General features: G+C 44.0%; 2 protein-coding genes across 2 annotated transcripts in view; one reads left to right on the top strand and one right to left on the bottom strand.

Moving 5' to 3' along the window:
* Positions 1-236: 236 nt before the first annotated feature.
* LOC119648407 (dynein intermediate chain 2, axonemal-like) lies at positions 237-10,401 on the top strand. The gene is made up of 4 exons (XM_038050156.1): positions 237-628; positions 689-962; positions 1,022-1,911; positions 9,260-10,401. The coding sequence occupies exons 1-4, from the start codon at positions 302-304 to the stop codon at positions 10,274-10,276; spliced, it is 2,508 nt and encodes an 835-aa protein (XP_037906084.1). The 5' UTR covers positions 237-301; the 3' UTR covers positions 10,277-10,401.
* Positions 10,402-10,533: 132 nt separating this feature from the next.
* The window catches only part of LOC119648406 (ecto-NOX disulfide-thiol exchanger 2), a 44,157-nt gene continuing 29,528 nt past the window's right edge, over positions 10,534-25,162 (bottom strand). Inside the window, exons 4-6 of the mRNA XM_038050155.1 lie at positions 22,111-22,218; positions 16,999-17,427; positions 10,534-11,146 (exon numbers count right to left, since the gene is read on the bottom strand). Of these exons, the coding sequence (XP_037906083.1) occupies positions 10,865-11,146; positions 16,999-17,427; positions 22,111-22,218 (819 nt within the window). The 3' untranslated portion in view covers positions 10,534-10,864. The remainder of the gene's footprint in view (positions 11,147-16,998; positions 17,428-22,110; positions 22,219-25,162) is intronic.

Raw genomic sequence — 25,162 nt, 5'->3', positions numbered from 1 at the left:
ATATTTAAGGATAACCATAATGCGGAGTATGAATCGCTGATATTGGTCTGTCATCTCACTGATTTTTAAGGATTCAAAAGGGGAGCATGTGGTGGCAAGTGCGAACGTTATGTCTAGGCATCAGCTTGTACATGATTCGCAAATTTCTTAGGGAAACCTGTTTGGATTCTCTATATTTTTTACGAAACACAGCTATCGCAAACTGAACCCAGCTCATTTCAAATTTGAAGTTGATTTCAGAGTTGGTCCTGTCATATTTCAAGGAGTTTAGACAAACCGCAATTTTATAGATAATTCTAAAATGAACTATTTGCAATATATTTATACCAAAGAGCGTCGAACCTTTGGTCGGCAGTGCTTATTTACTAATCGAAATGAACTGCTGTTTTCCGAGCCACCCCATCCCGAATACTCTAAAGAGTACATCCTCAAGAATCCTGTCCACCGCGGTACTCAGTTGAGCAAACAGATGGCCTTGAGTGAATGTAATACGGAAAATGTTCAATACGCCCATCACGGAATGAATCACATCGAAGGGGGATGGCCCAAGGATGTTAACATGCATGACGAGGAGCAGACGCTTCGTTATCGAAAGAAGATTGAGCGCGATGAAATATGGGGTCAACAGGTTGCTGGCTTGGGTAGAGTAAGTTGGTCAAGCGTTCTTGCATAAGATACTTTTATTCAGCTTTTATCCGAATTCCAGCGAGTTCTTCGGTCAGTTCTGCAAAATAATGCTGTGAACATTTACGAGAATTATTTCGAGGACTCAATGCCACTGGACCCACCTGGTGAATATGCAGCCCATATTGTTGGCATATATCGCGACCAGCTAATACCACCCCGTCCAGTCACGCATATGTCCTGGTGCCCAAACGGATCAGAGCGCTTTGTCTGCTCGTATACGTGTTTGGATTTTCAACCAGTGGAGCGTTCCATCGATTCGTACATTTGGGATTTGGGTAAGCCTAAGTAAATGCTCACTGGACCTTAACCGAATTTCTTCCTTTTTTCCTTGTAGAGGATGCAAATAAACCGGAAATGTCGCTCACAGCACCTGCAGCCATAATAAGTGCTGAGTGGAATCCTCGTGATGAGCACATGATCGCTGCAGGTCTTCGTATCGGAACGGTCGCCATTTGGGATCCTCGATCAGGAAGCAAAGAAACCATGTCAAGTGTTCGGGAGACAAGCCACAGAGAACGTGTTACTTCCCTTCGCTGGTTGCACTCGAAGACTAACACTGAATTCTTCTCGGCATCCAGCGATGCAACAGTTCTATTTTGGGATGCGCGCATCCTTAAGGGCCCAATGGGCACAGTCGTCATCGACCCGGAAAGAACTGAAAATCCAGAACGTCTACGTGCGCATGCTATCTCCGTCCTTGAATTTGAATTTACCATTTCTACTAGGTACATGGTGGGCTCTGAGTTGGGGTATATATTCATAGGAAACCGCAAGGCTATGACTCCATCGGAAGCACTTCTGGCTAGATGGCCTGTAATGACAGGACCCATCTACGACCTCATACGAAATCCCATTTATGTGAAATATTTTCTTGTGGTCGGGGATTACGCTGCAAAAATATGTGTTGAAGATTGCAAGGAGGGTGAATTAATTTGTACGAAAAATCATCCGAGTGAGCTACGTTGCGGAACCTGGAGTTCAACTCGATGCTCTTTGTTCTTCCTTGGTAGATGCGATGGCGTTTTGGAGTTCTGGGATTTGATTATGTCGCAAGAGAAACCGATTTTGGAGAAGAAAATTTGTACTGGACCCATTTGGTCACTGAAAAGTTCGGAAAGTGGAAAACTACTTGCAGTGGGAACTGATCCTGGAGATATATATGTTTTTGAATTAGATGATGCCTTGACTGTTAGCGATCGTAATGAGAAGGCTGCTGTTGGTGCCGTAAGTATTATAGCTTTTCCGTTTATTATTACTTTTAAAAACGTAGCATATACGTCTAGGTGTAGTTGGCCATGCCCTTTTCTTGGTTTGTTATGCCGTATGCGATACAGTCTTGTCAACCTTATTGCAAAGTTTGAATATTGGAGGTCCGACTCGAGTGATTATGCTTCAGCTTAAGCCCCCATAATTCGATAAGTCGTTACACGACCTCTCGGTGATGGCCGATAGAAACCATCTCCAGACGGGCCAAGAGTGTTCAGGGCCCGACCGGACGAAGGTTCACTCGACCGATGAAGATCTGCTTGCTTGTCATGTCTTCAGAGCAAGCAGGTCTAGCGGGAGACGAACCGAAGCAATAGTCCAGAACCGCGCCCCCCCTCCGCCACTGGAAAACATGCTAACAGGATCCCAAGCCAAGGTGAAACAATATATGCCAAAGGCTGCATGGCCAAGGGGGAAATTGCGGACTACGAATACCTAGGCCGTTCTCAGTTTCAGTAAGTTCTTACTCTTGCGGCCGGGTTAGTCTGAGTGGACATTTTTTTCGGATTACTTATTGGATCAAGCCATGGATTCCAATTTAAAAGTTAATAAAATGACAATAATAGCAGAAAAGGTCTTGATGCCAGGTGCGTCACAGGAGGACGAGCTCTAGCATCTAACCAGTCAAAGTCAAGGGCAGTCCAGTCGGTATCAGCCGTAGTATCGCTGTGCTGGAACAAACAGCAAGGTGCTCCGGGAGCCAGGCGGCAGACAGACGCATAAATGGAGTGGTTTCCAGCCTGGAAATTAGTGTCGTCGAACTAGAAGTAGCAAGTACCTGCCATAGTACTGCCCTCAAGGGCGATCAATCTCACGATGAGCTCGAACAAGATAACAACGGGAATAGAGTGCGCAAGGGGCATCCAAAGTGGTCAGGAGCCAGGATTTTTACGGGTGGTCTAATTCCATTAGTGCCAAATTGGCACCTGAGTTATGGACTACCATTGAGGCCAGGCTAATTAAGTAACTTCTGGACCACAATGGAAGAATAGTTCCTCGCATGCTATGAAATGCTATCTAGGAGAAATCAACGCAGGGGATATATCCCGCCGGTTTTCCGGAATTCGCCCGTATATTCTAAGCAAAGGTACTGGCGATACTGGAAGCCTATTGATGGCTAGGGTATGGCCCGAGTAGTTCAGGCTGGTGGGGCAATGTCACCCTTCTCTGGGTTCCCGGCTGACGGACTTGTCCGGCAAGGCTCTGCTCTTGACATTACCTCGTTGGGCCATCGAGAATTTTAGAGTCAGACGCGTGCAAATTCGTGCAGAATGACGGTAGTTTGCATAGGATACTGGAACATAAAGGTTGCAGCAGTGTACGGGATTCACACCCACTAAAACCACCCCCACTCTTCCGCCCCTCCCGGCGGGACCACCGTGAAGTATTACTTCGCGGGGGAGGCTCTGGTTCGCTATACCAGCTCGTCCATGTCACGTCTCCGTCGCGCCGCCTTCCGAGCTCGATCCAACTCCAGGAGTTTTGTCTGCACCATGGCTACTACCTCATTTACCGCCATCCAGTTTTCCTCCGACTTCAACATCTCTTCCACCAGGTTGGAGGGCTCGATGTCCGCCCCTAAGATGCTGTTCAACCTCCTTTTCTGCTGCAGAAATCTGGGACAATGGAACATAACGTGCTCCGGGTCCTCGAGTGTAGCACCGCATTCAGGACAGTTGGGAGACTGGTCCAACTCGAAGCGATGCAAGTACTTCCTATAGCCACTGTGTCCCGTAAGGAACTTTGTCAGGTGGTAATTCAATTCTCCCTGCTTTCGGTTGACCCATTTCTCGATGCACGGGATCAATGTATGGGTCCACCTGCCCTTGTCGGAGTTATCCCATCGTTGTTGCCACTTGCCACACAACTCTCTCCTGATGGCTTTTCGGAAATCCGCATTCACCTCGGCTGGATTTGCCTTCCGTTTTTCGTAGAGCCAGTGTGCCTCGCTCGCTAGAAGATCTATAGGGATCATTCCTGCGATAACACACACTGCCTCCGTCGACGCCGTCCTAAATGCGCTGCACACCCTTAGCGCAATTGGCCGGTATGCCGAACATATCTTCCTCCGGTTGACAGCGTGGTTCAACGCTCCCGCCCAGACAGGGGCCGCGTATAGCAGGATCGATCTCACCACTCCCGCGATGAGTAGCCTGCGACTATACTTCGGCCCTCCCACGTTAGGCATCATCCTTGCAAGGGATGAGCTGGCATTTGCTGCCTTCTCTCGCGCATAATCCAAGTGTCCCTTGAAACTCAGCTTGGCATCGATCATCACCTCCAGGTATTTGACAACCGATTTTGAGACGACCTCACGATTACCAACCCGGATGGTAACCGTGTTGTTCTTCCTACGGTTGGTAATGAGAACCGCCTCCGTCTTTTCGTCCGCCAGGTCCAGCTTGGCCATTCGTAACCATGACTTGATGGTATGAATGGCTTCATTTGCATAAAGCTCCACGTCCTCGGGATGCTTTGCAATTGCAACTACCGCCAAGTCGTCCGCAAAACCAATCAGCGTTGTCTCCTCCGGCACGCGAAGGCCAAGCACTCCGTCGTACATTATGTTCCACAGCAGCGGTCCCAATACAGAACCTTGAGGCACACCTGCTGTTACAATGTACTCCTTCGGCCCGTCGTCCGTCTCGTACCAGAGAAGTCTGTCTGAAAAGTAACTCTCGTTGAGCCGAGCCAAGTAGCTAGGAACACCCAGTTTGGCCAAAGCGCTCTTAATCCAGCCCCAGTTGGCTGAGTTAAAAGCATTTTTGACGTCCAGCGTCACCAGAGCACAGCATTTGCCCATGGCCATTGCATTTCGAGCCAATTCCACGACCTTTGCTACTGCATCGACCGTAGAACGGGCTCGCCGAAACCCATATTGCCGCTCTGAAAGACCACCCGCAAGCTCGATGAACGGGAGCAGCCTGTTGTATATCACCCTCTCCAACATCTTCCCCATGGTGTCTAAGAGACAAATAGGGCGATATGAAGAGGGCACGCCGGGTGGTTTTCGAGGCTTCGGTAGCAAGACCAGTTTCTGCCTCTTCCACTGGGCGGGAAACACCCCTTCCGCCATGCACGATTCGAATGTGCTTGCGAACCACTTTGGTCTGGCCTTGACCGCCACCTTCAGAGCCCTGTTCGGAATTCCGTCCAATCCCGGAGCCTTGCTGTCCCCAATACGTCTGCAGATTTCCCAAAGTTCCTCTTCGGTAACATCAGGGATCGAGAAGACGTCCTGCTGAGCTGCCAGTTGGGGTTCTCTTTCGTCCTGCTCCTGCTGCGGGAAAAGAGTTGCAATTATTTGCAACAAGAGCCGCGGGCATGTCACCTGAGGTGATTTTCGCCCGCGGATCTTCTTCATTACAACTTGGTAGGCTGTACCCCACGGATTCGTATTAGCCTCCATGCAGAGCTTCTGGTAGCATTCCCGCTTGCTTCTCCGAATGGCCTTCTTAAGGTTGCTTCGCATATCCCTGTATTCCTCCTCACGCTCCTGGTGCTCCGGCCTTCCTCTTGTCCTGTGGGAAAGTCTCCTCGCTCGGAGACAAGAGGATCTCAAGGCAGCGATCTCCGTGTTCCACCAGTACCTTGGATGTTAGCTCTCCAGTAAAAGCTCAGCTATATTGAATGCTAGATATGGGTGAGTTAATGATCTGTGCGGTAGAGCACTGACCGTTTGCACGAGGCGTTTGAATGAATCATAACAAAACTATGACTCAAGCATATGTACACACTCGTAAGCTGAACTTATAAATCAGCATCAGAACCAACAAAAATTAAAGCTGAAAAATGACACAGGAGGGTAGGTATCAGTAACAGCTTCGAGGAGCCCCATTAGCGTTGTGGTGCGTAATTTGATTACCACAAACTCTTTAATAGCCGCCAGTGGTACACAGACTCATGGAAGGGCTGCCAAGAGTAGAGTTCCCGTGTTATTCTATCTAGGATGTTACTATGTAGGGCCGTAGGGCTTCGTTATCCACCATCCGGACTCACATAGTCTGTCAGCACTACACGCCACAGCGTATTTAATGTGGAGATCTAGCGGGAGGAGGTACAGGAGTACCTTAAGAGCATTAACCGGGCAGGACTGCAGAGTCCCGGTAGCATTTGTACATTTCGAAACAATGACGAAGACGCAAATCAATATTTTCCTGCCGATAATCGGAAAGAAGACGAATAAGTATTCGAACTTCGGCAGAGAAGACAACAGCTCGAAGTCATAAAATAGGAATTGATTTCTGGGCTTATGGAGCTCTGTGGGACACCCACGTAGATTGCACCAAAGCCTTTCTTTGGCAAGATACTAGTCCTCAATTGCACTGCTAGCTGGGAATATTAGTCGTCCTTAGTGATGTCTTGACCTAAGGTAACAACTAGGCAGTACTTGGTGGTATTACTTCTCCCTTAAATTATATTTCTGACAGCGGTATGTTTAGTCCCCCCCCCCCCCCCCAAACTCAGAACTTTGTCGTCATCCACCTTTCTCAGCAACCAAAAGTTTTCCTTTCGTTGCTGCTGGCATTGGTACCATGTCTAGGTGGCTGAGCTTAGTTTTTAACAGGAGATAGTAAGAGCTAATTGAAGGCTTCTACGAGCGTCCCTGCAGTCGTACCTTTTTTCTGTCTTGATCAGTTCTACTTGCTGCCTTTTGGTTTGATTCACTGATAAGATGAATGAATAATGGGCATTCCACTATTCCACCAATAGTTGAAGTTCCTTTTCTGCTTTGATGAGTTGCATACGTGTGCGAGGTCAGAGCTACATGCACTCCATACTACCTTGAAAACTCCGGGCCCGGGGTGAATCCTCTCCCATCCTCTTCGTTAAGCCTAGGGTTACGATATCAATTGACTAATTGTTGCCAAAACCTTTATAGAGTTCACTAGTTATAGCAATTTTTACCGCCAATTCGATAGTAGTCTACGGTTGCAGACCTTGAACGATCCGACTTTTCGATTTCAGTCAACGCATTCCTAAGTTATGAGCATTTGCCACTACCAGCTAAATAGAGAGCAAAGAATGCTTCCCTTTACAATTTCCTAGTCCATTCTATGGCATTGTGCTTTCCATCTCAACACTTCCCATATTGATTCATCATCACCAATGCCGTAACATTCAGTATCCGGTCTAGGACCACCATAGTGAGGAACTCCAGCCATCCCGGTTTTGCGATGAGGTACACTAATTCGTTATCTTTAAAAGCTGTCTGTCATCCCGGCCTATGCTATCGTTCTATCTGAGACTGGGTCCGCCACGTCTTTTTTTTTCTATGGACTTCAAAACTTTCGCGGCACTCACGCTTCTTTCCAATGTTGTCTGCCTTTTAGAAGAAAGGGTTCAGCCTGTTTATAGAGATGTCTTGGGCTTGCCATCGACATGCAGACCGAATGTGTGCTCCCTACGCTAGAGGATCTTATAGCGACCCTTTTATATTGGTTGCAGCCGCTTCCTGAAGGCATCAGTCAGCGTAGGCGGCGACGACCTCTATTGGCAAGTGAAATAATCCGGTCTCACCAAGCCCGTCTCTCTTGTCGAGGATCAGATCGCCAGGGGGTTCGTAGGTTCTCCCCGTACACCAAATTAGTAGAGCTAGCAGCAAACTCTTCTTGGACGGCTGTAGGGAGGACAAGAAGAACGATAGGCAAGACCCGCAACCAGGATGGCTCGTCGTAATGGCTGCCTTCAGCGTCCGACGCCAACATTTTAGCATCCCATTGGACTGGCGATAGTAATTTAAATCCAAGGAGCTTTCCAAACTCTGAGAAGAGAGTTAATTCGAATTACATTCTCTGGTCTGTGATGATTATGACGGGAACACCCAACCGCGGAATCCACTCACGAAAATGGCCTCAGCGCATAACTGTGCTGTAATATCCTTCCAAAATATTGCCTCAGGCCACCGCAGAAACCAATCAATGATCGTAAGGTAACATTTGTAGACGTGCGGTTCTCACAAAGGGTCTACAATGCCGAGGTGTATTGTGTTGACTTAGGGAATACACCTATTTTCTTCCAAGCATATTTAGTGACATTACACTTTTGGCATGTGATGCACTGTCTGGCCCTAGAATTCACGTCCTTATTCATAGATGATCAGAAATATTTGCTAGAGACCAGCCAGTCCGCAAGATCCTGCACCGAGCGAAACCCTTTCTCACGGAAAGTGGACGGAATATATGGCCTACGTCCATTTTCGGAGACATGGCATCACATATATGAAGGTGAGCCAGAGATGGGATCTCCTTAAATTTGTATTTAGAGTCCGAGTGAAGACTCTGAAGAATTGCGTCGTCCTTGTGGGTCACAGGGATTGCCAAATAATCGGCTGGGTCTGGGATGGATCTCGGAGATTCGAGCCAAAGCGTCAGCGACTACATCATTTTAATCGGAACCCCCCCCCCCCCCCCCACAACAAAATGAAAGCGCTGTTTCATCAAGACAATGCATCGTCTCACAAATCAATGAAAAAATAAAATTGCATGAATTGGGCTTCGAATTTTTTCCACGCCCACCGAGTTCTCCTCCAGACTAGCGACTGTTTCCTGTTCTCAGACCTCAAGGGAATGTTCGCTGAAAAAAATTTGTCGTCGATGAAGAGGTAATCGCCGAGACTGAGGCGTATTTTGAGGCTAAAGACAAATCGTACTGTAAAAATGGTGTATGACAACTATAATCGTTGTATCGCCCTCGGAAGCAACTATATTGAATAATAAAATCAAATTTTATCAAAAGCAAATTGTTCTATGTTAGTCTACAAACCTTTCAGTGCAATTGTTATTAGGCTTTTTTAGGCAGTCCTTTACAAAAGTTTCTCTGTCCATTGCCTCCTTAAGACAGCTTGTTGCCTTTTTTATTGGGGATGCTGGGGGTCCTGGGTATGCATCTAGTTGATGACGGACCAAACCACTTGGGATGCAACTTAGTTCCTGTCTTGTGGTCCACGGACTCCTCTTTTTTTTGGGTTGAACACTCAAGTTTATCAAAAAGTTGACTGACGGTTTCGTTCAGGGCAGAGGCAACTCATCAGACGCTGCCTGACCTCAGCTCTACGACGGATTTCACTCCGATATAACTCGCAAATTTTCATTTTGTGTCCGCGTGCCCAGAAAGGATTACCCAGAGAATCAACCTCCTTGTCACCTTTTCATACAAGTGCAATGGGTCTTGTACAAGAAGGATTTGCTATATTTCCAGAAAGGGGTTTCTAGCCGTAAAAATGAAAATTCGTTTCTAGATTTATTGTATTCATTGAACTACATTTTCATTTGACTAAAAGCATATCTATTCCCATTATGGACAGATTTTCGAACGTGAAACTCGTCGTGTCAAACTTCTAGAAGGACGAATGAGGGAAATCAACTTGAAAATTGCTGCTGAAGAGGCAAAGCGGAAGAAACTAGAGGAAGAAGCTAGGAAACGGGAGTTGGAAGAGATGGGTGAAGGTGACGGTGCCCCAGATGAGGAAGATCAAATAACCCAAGGTACTGCTGCCGATCAGCCACCCCCAGCAGAGCCTGTTGGTGAGAGTGTATCCATGCAGGGGGCACCTCCACCAACTGAAGAGGAAGGCGAGCGTGCTAGTAAGCAAGATGAAGAAGCCAAAAGTGGCGCCGGGGCAGCCGATGAAGAAGAGGGAAGCGCATCAGAAGGTGACGAAGTAAAAACCCTAGTTGAAATACAAAATACTGAGACGCTTTTCTTTAATTTAATCGACGATGAAAGAAATACTCGTTCCAATAAATCGTATAATGTAGTGAAGACACCATTTGATGTTGCATATGAAAGGGAGCAGATGAAAGTTGAAGGAGAGTCGCAAGCAGCTCAAAAAAGTGGAATTTTAGAGGAATTGTCCGCACAAGTTGGTCAGGGAACAATGGAAAAGCTAGGGACGCAGGTGCCACGTGAGTCTCAAGATACCCGAGTGTCCCATGCAACACAGAGATCTCTCGCACCACAAGAATCACAGGCTGTGAAAGAGTCAACACCACGAGGATCTCAAGCACCTCAAGAGCTTCAAGTACCTTCAGGGAGTCGAACACCTGCGGGATCTCAAGCACCAAGGGTATCTATAGCACCGCAAGCCTCTCTGGCAACACGGGACTCTCAAGCACCACGGGATTCTCAGGTACCACAGGGATCTCAAACACCACAGAATACTTCGGCACGTCCGAGCTCTCGATCAGCCCAGACTCCACGTGAATCACAAGCTGCCGCTTCAACGCAAAGCCCGCGAAATTCTCAAGGCGCTCGCTCGCAAGGTGGCCCATCTCAAGGTGCACCTCCTTCTCGAGGCTCTGAGAATGCAAATGTAAATTGAGGCAGTCCAAGTAAGACTTCAAATGATTCATAAGTATATTAGCTATTAATATTTGGTCCAATAAAATTATCTTTGACTTTGTGTAGTTTTGTTCCGCGTGGACATCTTTGAGTTTTCATTTTGACGACGTGGCTTGCTGGAGTCAATCCTAACCTACATACTTGTCCTATTGTCGCAAAAAAGAACCTTCTGCAAGATTGAGTAAAAAAATTATTAAAACTTTACTTCGCCATAAATAATAGGTGTCTTCCTTGTTTGGTGTTTTTATTTCAAGTAAAATAAGGAACTAAAAACGTAAAAAAAGGAGATATAATTTCAGGTAAATCGAGTAATGACTACATAGCAGTATAAGAAATTAATAAAAGGTAAAAAATAATCTCAATAAGGTTCACAATTTCACTGTCGTAGTTAATAACATGATTTTATCTACAGGTTAAAATCGTTGACAAAATAATTGCACTAATCCGTATAATATCATCAAGACAGATTCATTTTCATTTACTTTTTCATGCAGGTGTATAAAATTGGTATTTAATATTTTCGTATATGTTGTGAATATCATCATTCAATGGCAAGTAGGGAAAGCAATTAGTCGATAGAATTCATATTCACGCCATAGTCGAAATCTGCAAAACCGCAGAATTTCCACTTTCTTTCAATTTTTGCACCAATTCCAGTCACTTCTTCGCAAAAGATACTGTCATATTTGCTAAGGATCTCCTCAAGTTCACGCGGACGTAGATCTGGATGCAGTTTTTGTAGATATGAACATATGTAGTCGGTGCTTGCGCCAAAAGGATGAACTACTAAAAAGGTTGAGACTAGTCCTATGATTCGTGCATCGTCACGGTCGATCTTTTCTACTTTTATCTGAAATGGAAGAAAAAATATTTTGTTTTCATCTTGAGTGAAGGCTAATTCACGTACACCATAGGTCCTGGTATTTCAAAAAGAACTGTTCAATATTTGGAGCATGTTATTTATGTGTGCTCAAATTATCACTTGAACTGCGAATTTTGGGGTGGGCACACCCCTGGGATTTATTCTTGACCTACCTTTGAAATCCTCCACAGTAGAATTGCACGTCAACGGGCTGAGTAGATATAATTAACAAGATTTTCTAGAGTGAAGGACTTGGTTGAAACCACGGGCGAATCGGATGCAACAGCATTTGCGCTATCCGTTTTGTTCAATTGTAAAATCGATGGATTTTGCCGGTCGGATTTTTACTATTGTTTCACTCTGGTCCTTTTCAATAGTTCTTTTGCAAAACTATAGCACACGCCAAGCAAATTTCGTTCCCAGAACACACTGTTAAGACTTATAGCGTAGTATGTAACTCAGGATTGTTTGCTAAAATCAGCACGGTACTCTACTGCTAAGTCCTATTACCACCTCCATATAGGACAACACTTGCAATAACAAACAAGGGAAGGTGAATGATTCTACGCTCCAGCTGGTTATCCAGTCTAGGTAACGAGCAACAGCAAATTACTTTGTCATGGAATTGAAGACTCTCGGAACGGATCGGATAAGAAAACGGAATACCCTTTAGGGGTCCGTAACATATGCTCGCTTTTGAGAACAGGTACCCTCAGAGCACTCTTTTATAAGACCGAAAAGCATGAAGTTGATCCCTTAAAACTACTATCCACGTTCAGTTCGGCCTGTCAGTTACGCCTGAACCTGATTGGGATGCAATTGACCTATCCAGAGTTGAACTAATGATGGGACTAGCGTGCTGGTACGTGGATGGTGCTTTCAATGCAACTGGCGCTCTTTTGCGATCCAGGAGAGGTAGCGAGGTAGTTGACCATCGATCCCACACTGTGTTCAGCAAGTCGGAAAACCGAAAACTAAGCGCTTTAGGTATGAAAGGTTTTACGTATTTTTTATATAACCATATTTGAGTGTGGATTGGTACCTAGCTCGCAATGTTTATACAATTAGTTTGTCAAACGATTCACTTTAGTATGATACTGACATAAAGTCTTAGAATGCAAGAAATTTGCGCAAAAGTAACAACTTTGACCTATTACTACTCTGTTAGTTATAGCGCGATTTCTCGTGCTCGTATATCTTGATGATTCTAGGGTAAAGTTAAGGAAGGTTCCCAATCAATTTCTGGAAAATATGCTTATAGCAAGTGTGGTAATATTCTATTATTAACCTTATATGAACAGGTATCCGTATAGAGAGTATTTTGCAGCTTAGAAACCATGTGCATTCGCCACCATATTTCTTTTCAGATATTTGGATCGACTAGTTTCTGAAAAGTGAGTCTTCGAAGTACCTGATTCTTTTCTGACCCCGACGCTCCTCTCCTTTGTCAAAAACAATATTGGTTTCAGAAAGTACTAATCGAGACCTTTCATTTGATACCCGATGTACTATACTCGATGAAAAAAAATGTCAACGTGGAACTATATTGCTCACTGCATGCAGTAGAATTCACTGGTTCCACCTCTCTGCCAAATTTCATATCAATAGGAGTAACCGTTTCTGAGATAAAAGGTGTGACAGACAGGCAGGTAGACAGACGGTAAACCAATTTTAATAAGGTTTTGTTCTACACTGTGGCCGATTTAACTACTTCTAGACACTTGTCTGGCTACGGTCACGCTGCTCCCAGGGCAGAGGTGAGGCAGCGTCTGACGATTTGCCTCTGCCCTTGGTAAGAAACCGTAAAGCCGTCGTGGGTGTAATATTCGACGATAAACTTCGTTTCAATTCCCACTTCGTTGACATCATCAATAGAGCTTCCAAAATGTCTGGTTTTATCCTACGTTCCTCGTCCGACTTTACCTCAATCCAGCCCTCCTTAACACTCTTCAATTCCCTTGTCAAAAACATCCTTGAATACTGCTCTGTAGTCTGGTCCCCCTACCGCATCCGTGACGGGCGCGCTCTTGAAGCTGTACAACGCAAATTCACCCGAACCCTCTTTTACAAAAAGAACCTTCCACGGGTTGATTATCCGTCACGACTCCGCACCCTCAATCTCCCCTCCCTACAGCAACGCCGTATTTTCCTTGATATGTGTACTCTTTTCAAACTCTGCAATGGTCTGATGGACTGCTCCGCCAACTCGGATATTACTCTCCGTATCGCCTCGTCTCATGACACACGTAATACGGACATTTTTGATGTGCCCTTCGCCGAGCTCGAGATTTACTTTCACTCTCCAATCCCGAGGTTTTGCCGGTCGTACAATGCCCTACAGCTTGGTTCATTTGACTCTATGTCCCTCTCTAGCTTTAAGCGCAAAATATGTCATTTACTTGCTCCTCCCTCTGAGGACAATATGTAATAAGAAATTTGCTTTCTGTGTATTGTCCTCATTAAATAAATAAATAAATAAATAAATAAATTAGAACTTTTTATTACCTTTCTCTTTTACCGCGGTGATCTACTCCTTAAAAGTGAGCTAATTGCTACAGGGTTAAGTAGAGCAGTCATTCGGTAGAGGAGACAGTTACTCACAGCTCTCACTTTGTGAGCACCGTAATACGAAGCAGCATCGATATTGGATTTAAAAAAAATCAAATATATAAACACGGATTTCATGCAACTTCACCTGGTAATCCCCAAAAAGGTGACCCCGAGTTCAAAAGGAGAATTGCCGGGTTGAAGAGAAACAGTGACAATCAGAATGTCGTAAGCATACAACACGCCTGCAGACACGAGTACGACACAAAACCTTTAAAACGGACGAACCTGTGGAATGCAAGAATAGGGCGGGCTTCTGCCTTCCGCGAAAAATTCTTCACTCACATTGCAGTTTTCAGACCAATCTTTGAAAGAATATTTGCGTTTCACGTACTTGTTTTGTTTTGTTTGAGGATTGGGACTTCTGAGTTACCATCCACTTGATGACGAGCCCGATCGATTGGCAAGAAATCGTCTTCCAATTTCTTGGTCTACAAAAACCAATTTTTTTTTTCAAAAATAAGGCGTGACGGTTTCGTCCGGGGCAGGGGTGTGAAAGACAGTTTCTGAATTGATTGTGGATACCACTTAATATTGGACCGGACTCATGCCTCATTTGCCCCTAAAACAAAATAACTTCTGCTTCACAGAAACAATTTTTCGTCACACTGCTCCTAGGGTAGAGGCGAGACAGCATCTGATGAGTTACCTATGTTTTGGAAGAAACTGTTAGTCATAATTTTCTAAAAATGACCTAATAAGAAGCGAATCTGCAATTGTTTGATTCCCGGCCCTCTAATAGCATGAAATTAATTCTAGGCAACTTTGACGCTAAAGAGATATGGCTATTGAAATGTTGATTTTTTTGTGTAAATAAATAACGTCATCTCTGCCCACTAGCACTGATCTCGAGTCATTCAACGTATTAAGTGTAGGAAACCTGCTGTCCTCATTGTGTATGAAATATGGAAATGTAAACATTTCAACAAGAATATTAAATTGAAGGTAACCCGCCCACATTACATTTCCACTTTAACTCGAAAACTGCTAGCATTCATCGAGATATTTTCACCTGACACACACTCAAACAAGTAATTTTATCATATCAAATTCCTCTGTATGATATGTTGACTAGTTGACTAGTTGAAGGACAGTAAAAAGATCACAAGTCAATTCTAACACCTTTGTTATATGTAGACTGTGATAAGCATTAAACCAGCAAGATCGGCAGATAAGACGTATTAGAGCTGCACGACATAAAAAATAGTCGATGAACAGTGAAGGTTGAAAAATTCTAGGATGTCTTCCCGTAGACGTAGCTGTGGGTGACATGGTATGAATTATACCAATCACATAATTGGGCTGTAGAATTTAGCCGGATGTGATCATTTGCCGTCGAAAAGATATAATTTGGTACTATTACGCTGTCCATGAACGCATTCATCGTAATCCTCTACATCACCAGATACCGAAATGAGCGTGTCTATGCTCAGGATCAGTCCTATTTTACGCGAGGATCTTCAGCTATTTATTAATTCCCCAACTAGAAGAAATGCGGTTACCTCGATGTGCTGCACTCATTAAAGGTTTTCACGGAAAAAAACCATCGCGAAAAGGCCGCGGGTCCAGTGTAGACACCACCCCACTAGCGTAATGGTCAACAGACGTTGGGGAGTTGCTTACCAACGTATACCATATCATGTTGGAAAAGGTTGATGAACCTCTACACCTTCTTGGTTTAGAGGCTCAACAACCCACTACACACGGGAGGAGCAAATCAAGCTTGTTAGCAGTGATGAAGGGAACAATGTTGGAAAAGGTTGATGAACCTCTACACCTTCTTGGTTTAGAGGCTCAACAACCCACTACACACGGGAGGAGCAAATCAAGCTTGTTAGCAGTGATGAAGGGAACAATGTTGGAAAAGGTTGATGAACCTCTACACCTTCTTGGTTTAGAGGCTCAACAACCCACTACACACGGGAGGAGAAAATCAAGCTTGTTAGCACTGATGAAGGGAACAAGTGGTTCCCGAAATATCGGTATTTGCAAGAATAAACATTCACACCAACGAAAAAGAAACAACAAGTTTTTATTATTTCAGAGCAAATCAAGTTTCTAGGGGAGACGGAATGTTATTGCGTATTCGCGGGGTAGGTACAAGGTAGCTAAATGGCCCTTGCGGTTCTTGTGAATCTCCTGTGTGTAGCGTTTTTGCTCTGAAGCTACAGCTTATTCGTTGGGTGGAATAGGTGCTCATGCAACATTTTTATATTCCTATTGAGTCACTGTATGGTGTACAGTCTCGACAAATTTTATCATCGAACCTTACTAACTGAAGGGTTTGAACGTCAACGTCATTCCCTCTTTGCGGAGTGAGTATACATATGGCTGCCGAAATTTTAAACTTTCTGAGGGAGAAGTCTCCGGATCGGTTGATTTTCGCATTCAACACTTTCTTTCGCAGCCACGCAGTCCAGATCTTAAGCCGCTGGTTTTGTGCGAAACAAAATTTTATTAGAATCGAGTCGATGTCTGTCTGTCACACCCGATTTATTCGGAAGCGGCTAGATCGATTATCACGAAAATTAGTAAGGGCCTTTACATACGGCAAGTGGCGCCATTTTGTCTTAAGTTTAAGGGGGGCTCTTCATACATGTGAATGGAGGATGCAATTTTTTTTCACAGAATGTAATCATGTGGGGTATCAAATGGAAAGGGCTCAATTAGTATTTTTCGAAACTAGTTCCATATTTGATATCGGGTGAAACATAGAAGAGTGAGCGCTCAAAATATGACCCCCAAAAAGTGTAACAGGTCTCGTTCTCAGAACCTATCCAACCGAAAAATCTGAAAAAAATCACAGTGGTGCATCTCTACGAATTTCATGCTAGAACTACAAAATGCATTTGTATAAAGGACTACATAAGGCACAATTTGGTCAAGTTTGAAGAAAATCCAACTATTATTAACAAAGTTATAGAGGATGAAACTTTGCCATTTGTTGTGAATTTCATGCATCCTACGTGCATTCTAAAAAGACAGCGAACTGATCTTAATAAAAAACTTAAAAATCTCAATTCATCACGGAATGCATTTGTACAATTTTTCTCGGACTTTTCATCCGATTTAAGGATGACAGGTTAATATCATTTGGAAAAAATCCATATAAGGGAAACAACTTCTAGATTTAGAAGACGCTAGAATACTTCTATAAAGCTGTCTTAAATTTCAGCACTATTGGTTACGAAGAAAACAACCTTGATAACAAATAAAATTATTATACGACTTACCTGCGTATTACAACCTGCATTATTCTGATTCCCAGATTCCATTGAACTTTTTGTCACATTCGAGATGTTATCATCATCACGATGACTTCCATTATTATCACTTTGCATTTTATCCGCTGAAGTAGTGTCTTCAATTTCAGTACATTTTGCCGACTGATTTCGAGTACTTGCTTCGACAATTTTCGTTTTTAATAGAAGCTCCTTGACATTCGCCTGCTTCAGCTTTTGTTCGAGATCACATATTTTATTTGAGAATTCTTTTTCTTTCACTTTATTTTCAATCAATTGTGTTTGAAGATTTCGTATAGTTTCTTGTAAAACTTTAATTTGCTGTTCACGAAAGTCCGAGTCGGATTTTAAGTCTGATTTAACGAGATTCATTTCATTTCGATATGCCTCTAATTGACATCGTAGACTATCGTTTTCTTCCTGGAAGGATGAAGAAAAAATGGGGTGTTAGTAGGATATGTATAGGCTTCAGTCGAATTAAATGAATTTGAAATAATATTGAATGCATGAAAATTTATGAAGATACGTGGTTAAACCATTAAGTAATGAGACTCATTTTATTGCCCCGCTTGTGGTAAACGTGCAACCTTCATTATTCCCTTCCCCTTTCCCTCTCCATTGTTATATTTACCATCGCTCTAGCTTGTTTAGTTCCCCTGTTGTGTGCTCGTCACGAAAATGGAGAAACGAAATCTAGAGCAACGCGTCGCGATAAAATTTTGCGCCAGATTAGGCGAAACAGCTTCGAAAACGTACGCTAAAATTGTAAAAGTGCATGGTTGTAGTGGTGTTAGTCATGCTCAGATGTTTCGATGGCATAAAGAGTTTAAGGAGGGGCGTGAAAGCGTGGAAGACGAGACGCGGACTGGGAGACCAGTCGAGCTGCGGACTGACGCGAATGCGCAGCGTGTGCGCGCCCTAATCCGTGAAGATCGGCGTTTAGCAGTTCTAACGTTGGCCTCCGAACTGGGTATGAACCGTGAAACAGTCAGATAAATTTTAACAGGCGATTTTGAGATGAAAAAGTTGTGCTCGAAGATTATTTCAAAGAACCTTTCTGAGGAGCAAAAGCAGCATCGAATGACCGTCGCAGAAGACTGTTTGGAACAAGTGGAAAACGATCCCACGTTGCTTGATCGAGTTATTACAGGCAATGAGAGCTGGTTTTTCCAATACGACCCGGAAACCAAACGCCAAAGCTCACAATGATTGTCTCCGCACGCCTCCCGCCGAAAAAAAGCTCGTATTTGCAAGCCGAAGGTGGAGACGATGATTAATACCTTTTTTGATAGCCGTACACAAAGAATTTGTTCCACCGCATTGTGCGGCCGTCAGTGGACAAAAAAATTCAGACGAGTGTCCTGTTGCATTAAAAGAAGAAATCGCTAAAATTTCCAACAATTATCGCCTAGTCTTAGGTAAAAAATGGAAAGATTGCTTCCAGTGCAAAAAATGTCTCAACCAACGTCATTCTGAGTGACTTGATAAATATGTTTATGTTTCGAAAGAAGTTTTAAGCCTCAGGCTCCGCGAACCCCAACCAACCTGTAGTCGAGGTAGGCCGGAGGTACCATTTTCTGAAGCATCATTAGGAACTAAAAGACGTCGTGTTCAAGACTTAGTCTCTTCTAGGTGTCCTGAAGAAATGCCGCGTCTTGATTGTCAAACGACATAACTAAAGCTAAGTTAACGACGCGAGTGTTGTCGAAGTCGCTGCTCTACCAGATTCTAACAAGGCCCTGCACTGCCTACGGCAGATCGCACCAACAAATGTCCGCACGAGCGAAAAAGAGAAACCAACGACGCATCCCGAAGCGGACACTTGATGCGCAGACCGAAAAGAACAATAGCTCGACAAAAGAGTAGAAATCCCGCGATGAAAAATTCCACAAACTCGTCGACGCTGTCTCTTGCAGCGGTTTAATTGTTATTCTTACACCAATAACTTCGAATTCAATAACAAATTGACACGGATTTTTGATTATTATAGTTATTGCTAAATAACGCGGCGACATCGTCGAAGTCAGCTGTGTTTTGCTCATGCTGCTGCTGCTGCTTTTCGGCCGGACCGTTGCGACGGGCACAAAGAGGCGACCCCTGCCGCTGTCGGAGTTGGGTGGAGTCGGTCGGACAGCTCCTGCGATCGGTTGAGTCCCGATTCGGGCTGGCGTGAATGCGGTCGGCAGTCGCGGTTGATTCGATCCATCGGGGCGGAGGCTTGCACTTGAGATCCTTGGGCCACGGCTACTCCTGTCCCTACTGCGTGGCTCTGCCTGCCATTTTCTTCCCGTTAAATGACTTGTTAGTTACGCAATTCGACAGTTGATTTATTTGACCGGCAGCTTGGGCTGTGGGCGCAGCTTTTCTTCGTTTTGGGAGAATTGCAGGTGTTCTTTTGTTGGGGTCACCACTTCAGAGTAAATACTCTTTTCTAGGTAAATTCTCTACCTTTGCTATAGACCGATAACGGCATGAATAAGTAAATTGGGACTTTGAGTTCCACAGAGTTTCCCTGGACCGGTACAATACTTATGGAGCAGTGATTCTTATTTTTCTTTGCATGGAAATAAAATGTATGAAATTCCTTTAAAAAGTAAAAAACGCCGAATTTAATAGGCTCAGAATTGCTTGAAGTGTTTCCTTTTGAAAAGCTGGTTTCAGTGGGCTTTTCAGTGTGCACTTTCTTTCTATATATATTTATTTATAAAGATAACAAAAATTATCAAGAAGAGCAAAATACAGTTTGTTTATTCGTTGTTACTTAAAATATTTTTTTAACATCTCAAAAGTAAAAACTGAAAATTCTTGATTCATAAAGCAGAGGCGACTCGTTCGCAAAATCACTTCATATAAACTTTACTACGCGAGAGTGCGTATGGTCACGCCGGCGGTTGGAGCAGAAGAAAGATGCGGTCCCTCTGTCTCCAAACAACGGGACTCCCTCACCGCTGGCTCTTCACTCTCGTGGCGAGTTCTAGAAAAGCTGCGGAAAGCAGCGGCGGCGTCATCCATCCGCTTGTATCAACTCCAAAAAACCTTTGTTCATTTTTAAACTCAATTCGTTAAAACTGCTTTCCTTCAGTAAAGGACTTAAGCCAAATGAAAAGTCCGTTTCTACCTCCCATAAATGGGACTGAAATAACTGCCGAAGTATCCTTGCAGGATTTACTAAACTTTACAAAAATTAGTATTCTTAAAATGGTTGACATTCCCGAGTTCACTCCCAATTTAAATCTTATTTGTAAGTGCGGGTTTGACGGAAGCTCAGATCATAGCACCCACGAACAAAAATTCGTCAATTCCTCCACAAAGAACGAGTTTTTGTTTGTGGTTGCCTTAGTGCCTCTTAAATTAAAAAGACCTCTGGACAAATCCTCGCCCATCATCAACATTTTTTGCCGGCCAATAAAACTTATAGTGATTATGAGTATGATGACGATTTTTTTGTGATCGTAATTATAAATTAAGCCTAAAATAATAATGTTTTGCTCACGCTGCTCCCAGGGCAGAGGTGAGGCAGCGTTTGATGAGTTGCCTCTGCCCTGGACGAAACCGTCAGTTATTTTTTGGTTTTTTAATTTTGAATGCTTGGGTACTATGCCCCAAACTAGGGATCCATGGACTATAAAACGTGGGAGTAAATTGCTCCTCATTTGGTCCGGTCCACCATCATGTGGATGTGCACTTAGGATCCCACATATCCTAAACAATTACCCAGCTTTAGTCTAGCTTAGACTAAAAGAACTGGTGTTTTTTATTCCAATATAATTTGCAACCTTGTCGTGTTTTTGCGATGATATAAGGAAGCGTTTTTCCACCTGTTGGCACTTTTGGTCACGCTGCTCCCAAGGCAGAGGTGAGGCAGCGTCTGATGAGTTGCCTCTGGCCTGGATGAAACCGTCCGTCATTTTTTGGTTTTTTAATGTTTGGGGGTTTACTATTTTATATATTTATGGATAAACAAAATATTAGTGTTCAGCAACCAACTTCGATTTTTGTCCCAAGGCCCCATTGATCGGCCGCACCGTGCACCGCAGCAAACCGAAAATAAAGTCTACTATCGCCAAGTACTCGAAAGATTGCGACAACGAATCAGCAGGGTTCGCCCAGACATCCCTCGTAACTGGATCTTTCAGTACGAAAACGCGCCGTGCCACACCACCCTCAGCGTGTCCCAATATTTAGCCTCTAAAGGGATCGCCGTATTGCATCAGCCGCCTTATTCGCCCAATATGTTACCCTGTGACTTTTTTTTTGTTCCCTAGAACAGGTGCTCAGAGGTGGCGGTGAGGAAGACGGGGTGGCAACCCTATCGGCTGAACCAAAACCAAGTGGCCGAGGAGAACCTCCATAGTGGTGGCACCGGGAGACGCTGTATTCATTTTGGCTTGCCGGCCGTGATGCAGTAGACGAATGCTCTAAAGGCCTAATCAGAGCGATCAGACCCGAGTCTGCACGGGGACTCATCTGAAATGGCGATTGGTCACGAAATCTTACCAGGGGTATACTGGTACAATGGGAACCGAGATAGCACTTGGATTCACATACTTCGGGAGAATTCCTGTTGTATGTGAGTACAGCTCGGTTGTTTGCGGTTGGCTCCCTAGTGGGAACTTCATGGGGGTTGTGGTTTAGCTCAAGCGATAGGAGACCTTCGGGCCTCGGCGTGATGTTGCGTTTCAACACGGGTGCCGTACTCCTTAGTTCGGTAGAGATTTAGGTAGGTCTTGCATCCACCAGTATGAATTGCTTGTCACAGCGGGGCTCTGATTCTGATCACAAAATCAATGCGTGTCTTAAGAAGACCGCGGGATTAAGTCTCCCCGACAGGTACCCACGTAAAACCCCCACTTTGAGTCAATTACGGACATCCAAGCGGCCGTGACAAGGGTACTCGCGGACATTTCAGTCGAAGCGCTCCAGAAATGTTACGAAGAGTGGAAAACGCGTTGGAATCGCTGTACTGAGGACTACTTTGAAGGGGATGGCAGCGTTGTAGAATAATTTTTAAATATACGGTTTTTATGGAGTCAGTGTCATTACTTAATTGTCTAACCACGTATCATCGATTGAATGGTAAAAAGTCGTTTGAAACTTGCTTACCTTCAAATTATCATTATCGAATTTGGTCCGTTTGCTCGACGACTTGTAGTCCCGATCATCATCCGACATTTCCATGTCATCATCTTCAATTTGAATGCACCGGACGTCCTACATGAAATAAAACCAAAGAAAAATTAGAATAATTGATCGATATGGTGAAAAGTAGTTCAACCTTCAACCTATTTCATATATAATATGCTCGATCAAAAAGTTGAAAGGAAATCGTCTCTCTCTACGTAAGGAAAAAACCAAAATGAGAGCTAAATTCGAAAAGAAAAGGTATCCTTCGTGAATATTCCTCTCCTCACGGAATCACTGGGCAAAAGCAAATCATTTTTCTTGAGATTTTCTTAAAGATATTTCCAAATATGACTTTAAGTGTATTCTCGTCGTTAATTATTCTTAGATACTTATCACTTACCTCTGTGAGAAAATGTTTCCGATTTTTATTTCTTTATTTCATACATGGTAAATTACAGTAAAAAATTAAAATCTTTCATACCATTCAATAAGATTCATCGAAGAGCGTAGAGAATGAATTTATTTGGATAATATAATCCAGATAAGTTTCGATGCCAATCCTAAGTGACCAATTCAATTGCTCACAATTCTCGTACAAACCAAGATACGTACAGTCTAACCCATTTCCATAAAGTAATATTAAGATCTTACCTGTGTCATGGTCAATGGAAGCCAATAAAGAAACCTGGTTCAGTGTTTTAGAATGCAGGGTTCAGATTAATAATAATTCATGGATGCACCATAACCCATAAAAGGTTAACATGAAGTAAACAGGAAATAAGTTAAAAAAGTTTTATCGACGCTTTTCTATTCCTTCATTAGATAATTTCCAGATGGGGTTTTCCTACTGTTTTGATTCGCGTAGATCACTCTATTATCGAGATAAGGTTTACTCGCGCTATTGAAGTGAGGCAGAGAAAATCAGGACGAAGTTATTTAGGTCTATTGATTGTTTCTGGTTTGGATTGGGAGGTAATTTGTTAGCCGAACTCTTTAAATGAGAGATCGCCGTGGAAGATATTTTTCCGTTTTATTGGCTAAACGTATCTAATTTAAACAAATACGTATTTCGGGGACCAACTGTCCCCCTTGGAAGAAGTCAAAAGTTTAGGCCTAAAAATAGGAAAACGAGCAATGAGAAACAGAAGAGAAGTCATTGCCAGACTCAAAGAGGCCGCGGGGCATACAAAGTGATGAAATATTAGTATCCTTCGACGTAAAAGCGCTGTTCCCAAGCGTACCGAAGAAGGGAGCTCTACACTTGTTCGAGGAATGGATCACGACACACGAAAACTCATCCGAATGGAGGAAGAAGGCTAAACTGTATAAGAAACTGGCCTTCAAGTGCACGAGTGAATCCTATTTCACATTCAGGAATAAATTTTATAAAACAACCTTTGGGGCAGCAATGGGCAATCCCCTATCACCGCTGCTATGCGAGGTATTTATGGAGAACCTGGAGGAGTGGTCAAAGGGTAGTATAGGTCCCAGGGCGAAACGCCTGCTGAACCAACACCACCAGCTCTACTACCAAACCCTATCTCCACCTCCCCTAAGTAACCGCTGGGAGCTCTTTCTTAACGAAGGCGGGAGAAGGATGAAGGCGAGTCTCCCGCGCCTAAAAACCGGACAAATTGTACCAACTGGTCCTCCAGGTTGGGGGTTGGGTAAGACTGACAACCCTACATGGAAAACCGAAGATATGAAGCCACAACAGGAGCTTTGGATTGGACGAATAATACAACGACGAACCCGGTAACGAAAAAGGAATAACGATTTGCGTACTTTCTCATGGAACGGGCGTTCCCCGTTCAGAGATGGAGCTGCCAAGTAGCTAGCCGATAATCTGTCCCACCTCTCAGCCTTGACGAATGTCAGAACATATAGGAGAGCCAATATAGACTCGGACCACTATCTCGTTAGCATGGTGCCCCGAGCTCGAATTACGACACCACCTACAATCCGCTCTGACAATCAGGTGAGAGTTAACACTGAAACCGTCCACAGCACAGCCCTCCGCAACACCTATAAGTGGAAAATGAATGCCGCAACAACCATAGTCAACAGAGATCGTGGAGATAAAGCATTAACAAATGATCTTCACAATCACCTAAACAACGTTATCATAAATAAGGCCACAAAGATACTTGGCCCCAGCCGCAAAAAGAGTCAAAACGGCTGTTTTGATGATGAATGTAAGGTAGCAATGGAACGCAAGAATGCTGCATCCGAGTAATGTTGCATCCTCAAAGAATACAGGCACGCGCAGAGACTTATCACGAACTCCGGCGAGCAGAGAAGCGACTTCAAAGAAGGAAAAAGGAAACCTGGGAGAACCAACAGGTCTGTGACCTCGAAAAGTATAGGGAGCAACCGCACCAGGCGCGCAAGTTTTACCAACAAGTCAGCAGGATGAAGCCTTATACACCTAGATGCTCATCCTGCCAAGACAAAAAGGGAAATCTGATTTCCGACAAAATGGGCACAGTAGAGCGATGGGTTGAGTAGGATTACTCTCAAAACTATTTGACATCGACAACGGTCTACGACAAGAGGATGCCCTATCATGCGTCCTCTTTAACCTGGGCCTCGAGAAAGTGATCCGTGATGCTGAGGTAAATGCGATGAGTACGATCCTCTTCAAGTACACCCAACTACTGATCTATGCTGACGATATCGACATCATGGGAAGAACGATCCGAAACGTACAAACTGCCTTCATCCAGATCGAGCAGGCGGCGAAAGATCCTGGGCTGCACATCAATGAAGGCAAGACAAAATATATGGTGGCAACGTCAGCACCAAAAGCCAACCAATCAACAACATCAACCCATGCGTGACCTACCGGCTCGCATAGACAACCACGGGAATCATTTAAGGCGATTGCACTTTCTGGCAGAAATAACCACTTGCAGCTAAGACTCGAACTAAAATGACAACACCAACAAAAACGACGATACAACCGAAAATAGCCGAAATTTTCGGAAGGAGCAACAATACACCACCCTCATCGCTTCTGGCAGCTTAAATA

Source organism: Hermetia illucens, chromosome 2 (genome assembly GCF_905115235.1).
Source record: "Hermetia illucens chromosome 2, iHerIll2.2.curated.20191125, whole genome shotgun sequence".
Classification (NCBI taxonomy): domain Eukaryota; kingdom Metazoa; phylum Arthropoda; class Insecta; order Diptera; family Stratiomyidae; genus Hermetia; species Hermetia illucens.
The sequence above is the reverse complement of the archived record's forward strand: the minus strand, read 5'-3'. Positions and strand labels throughout refer to the sequence as shown.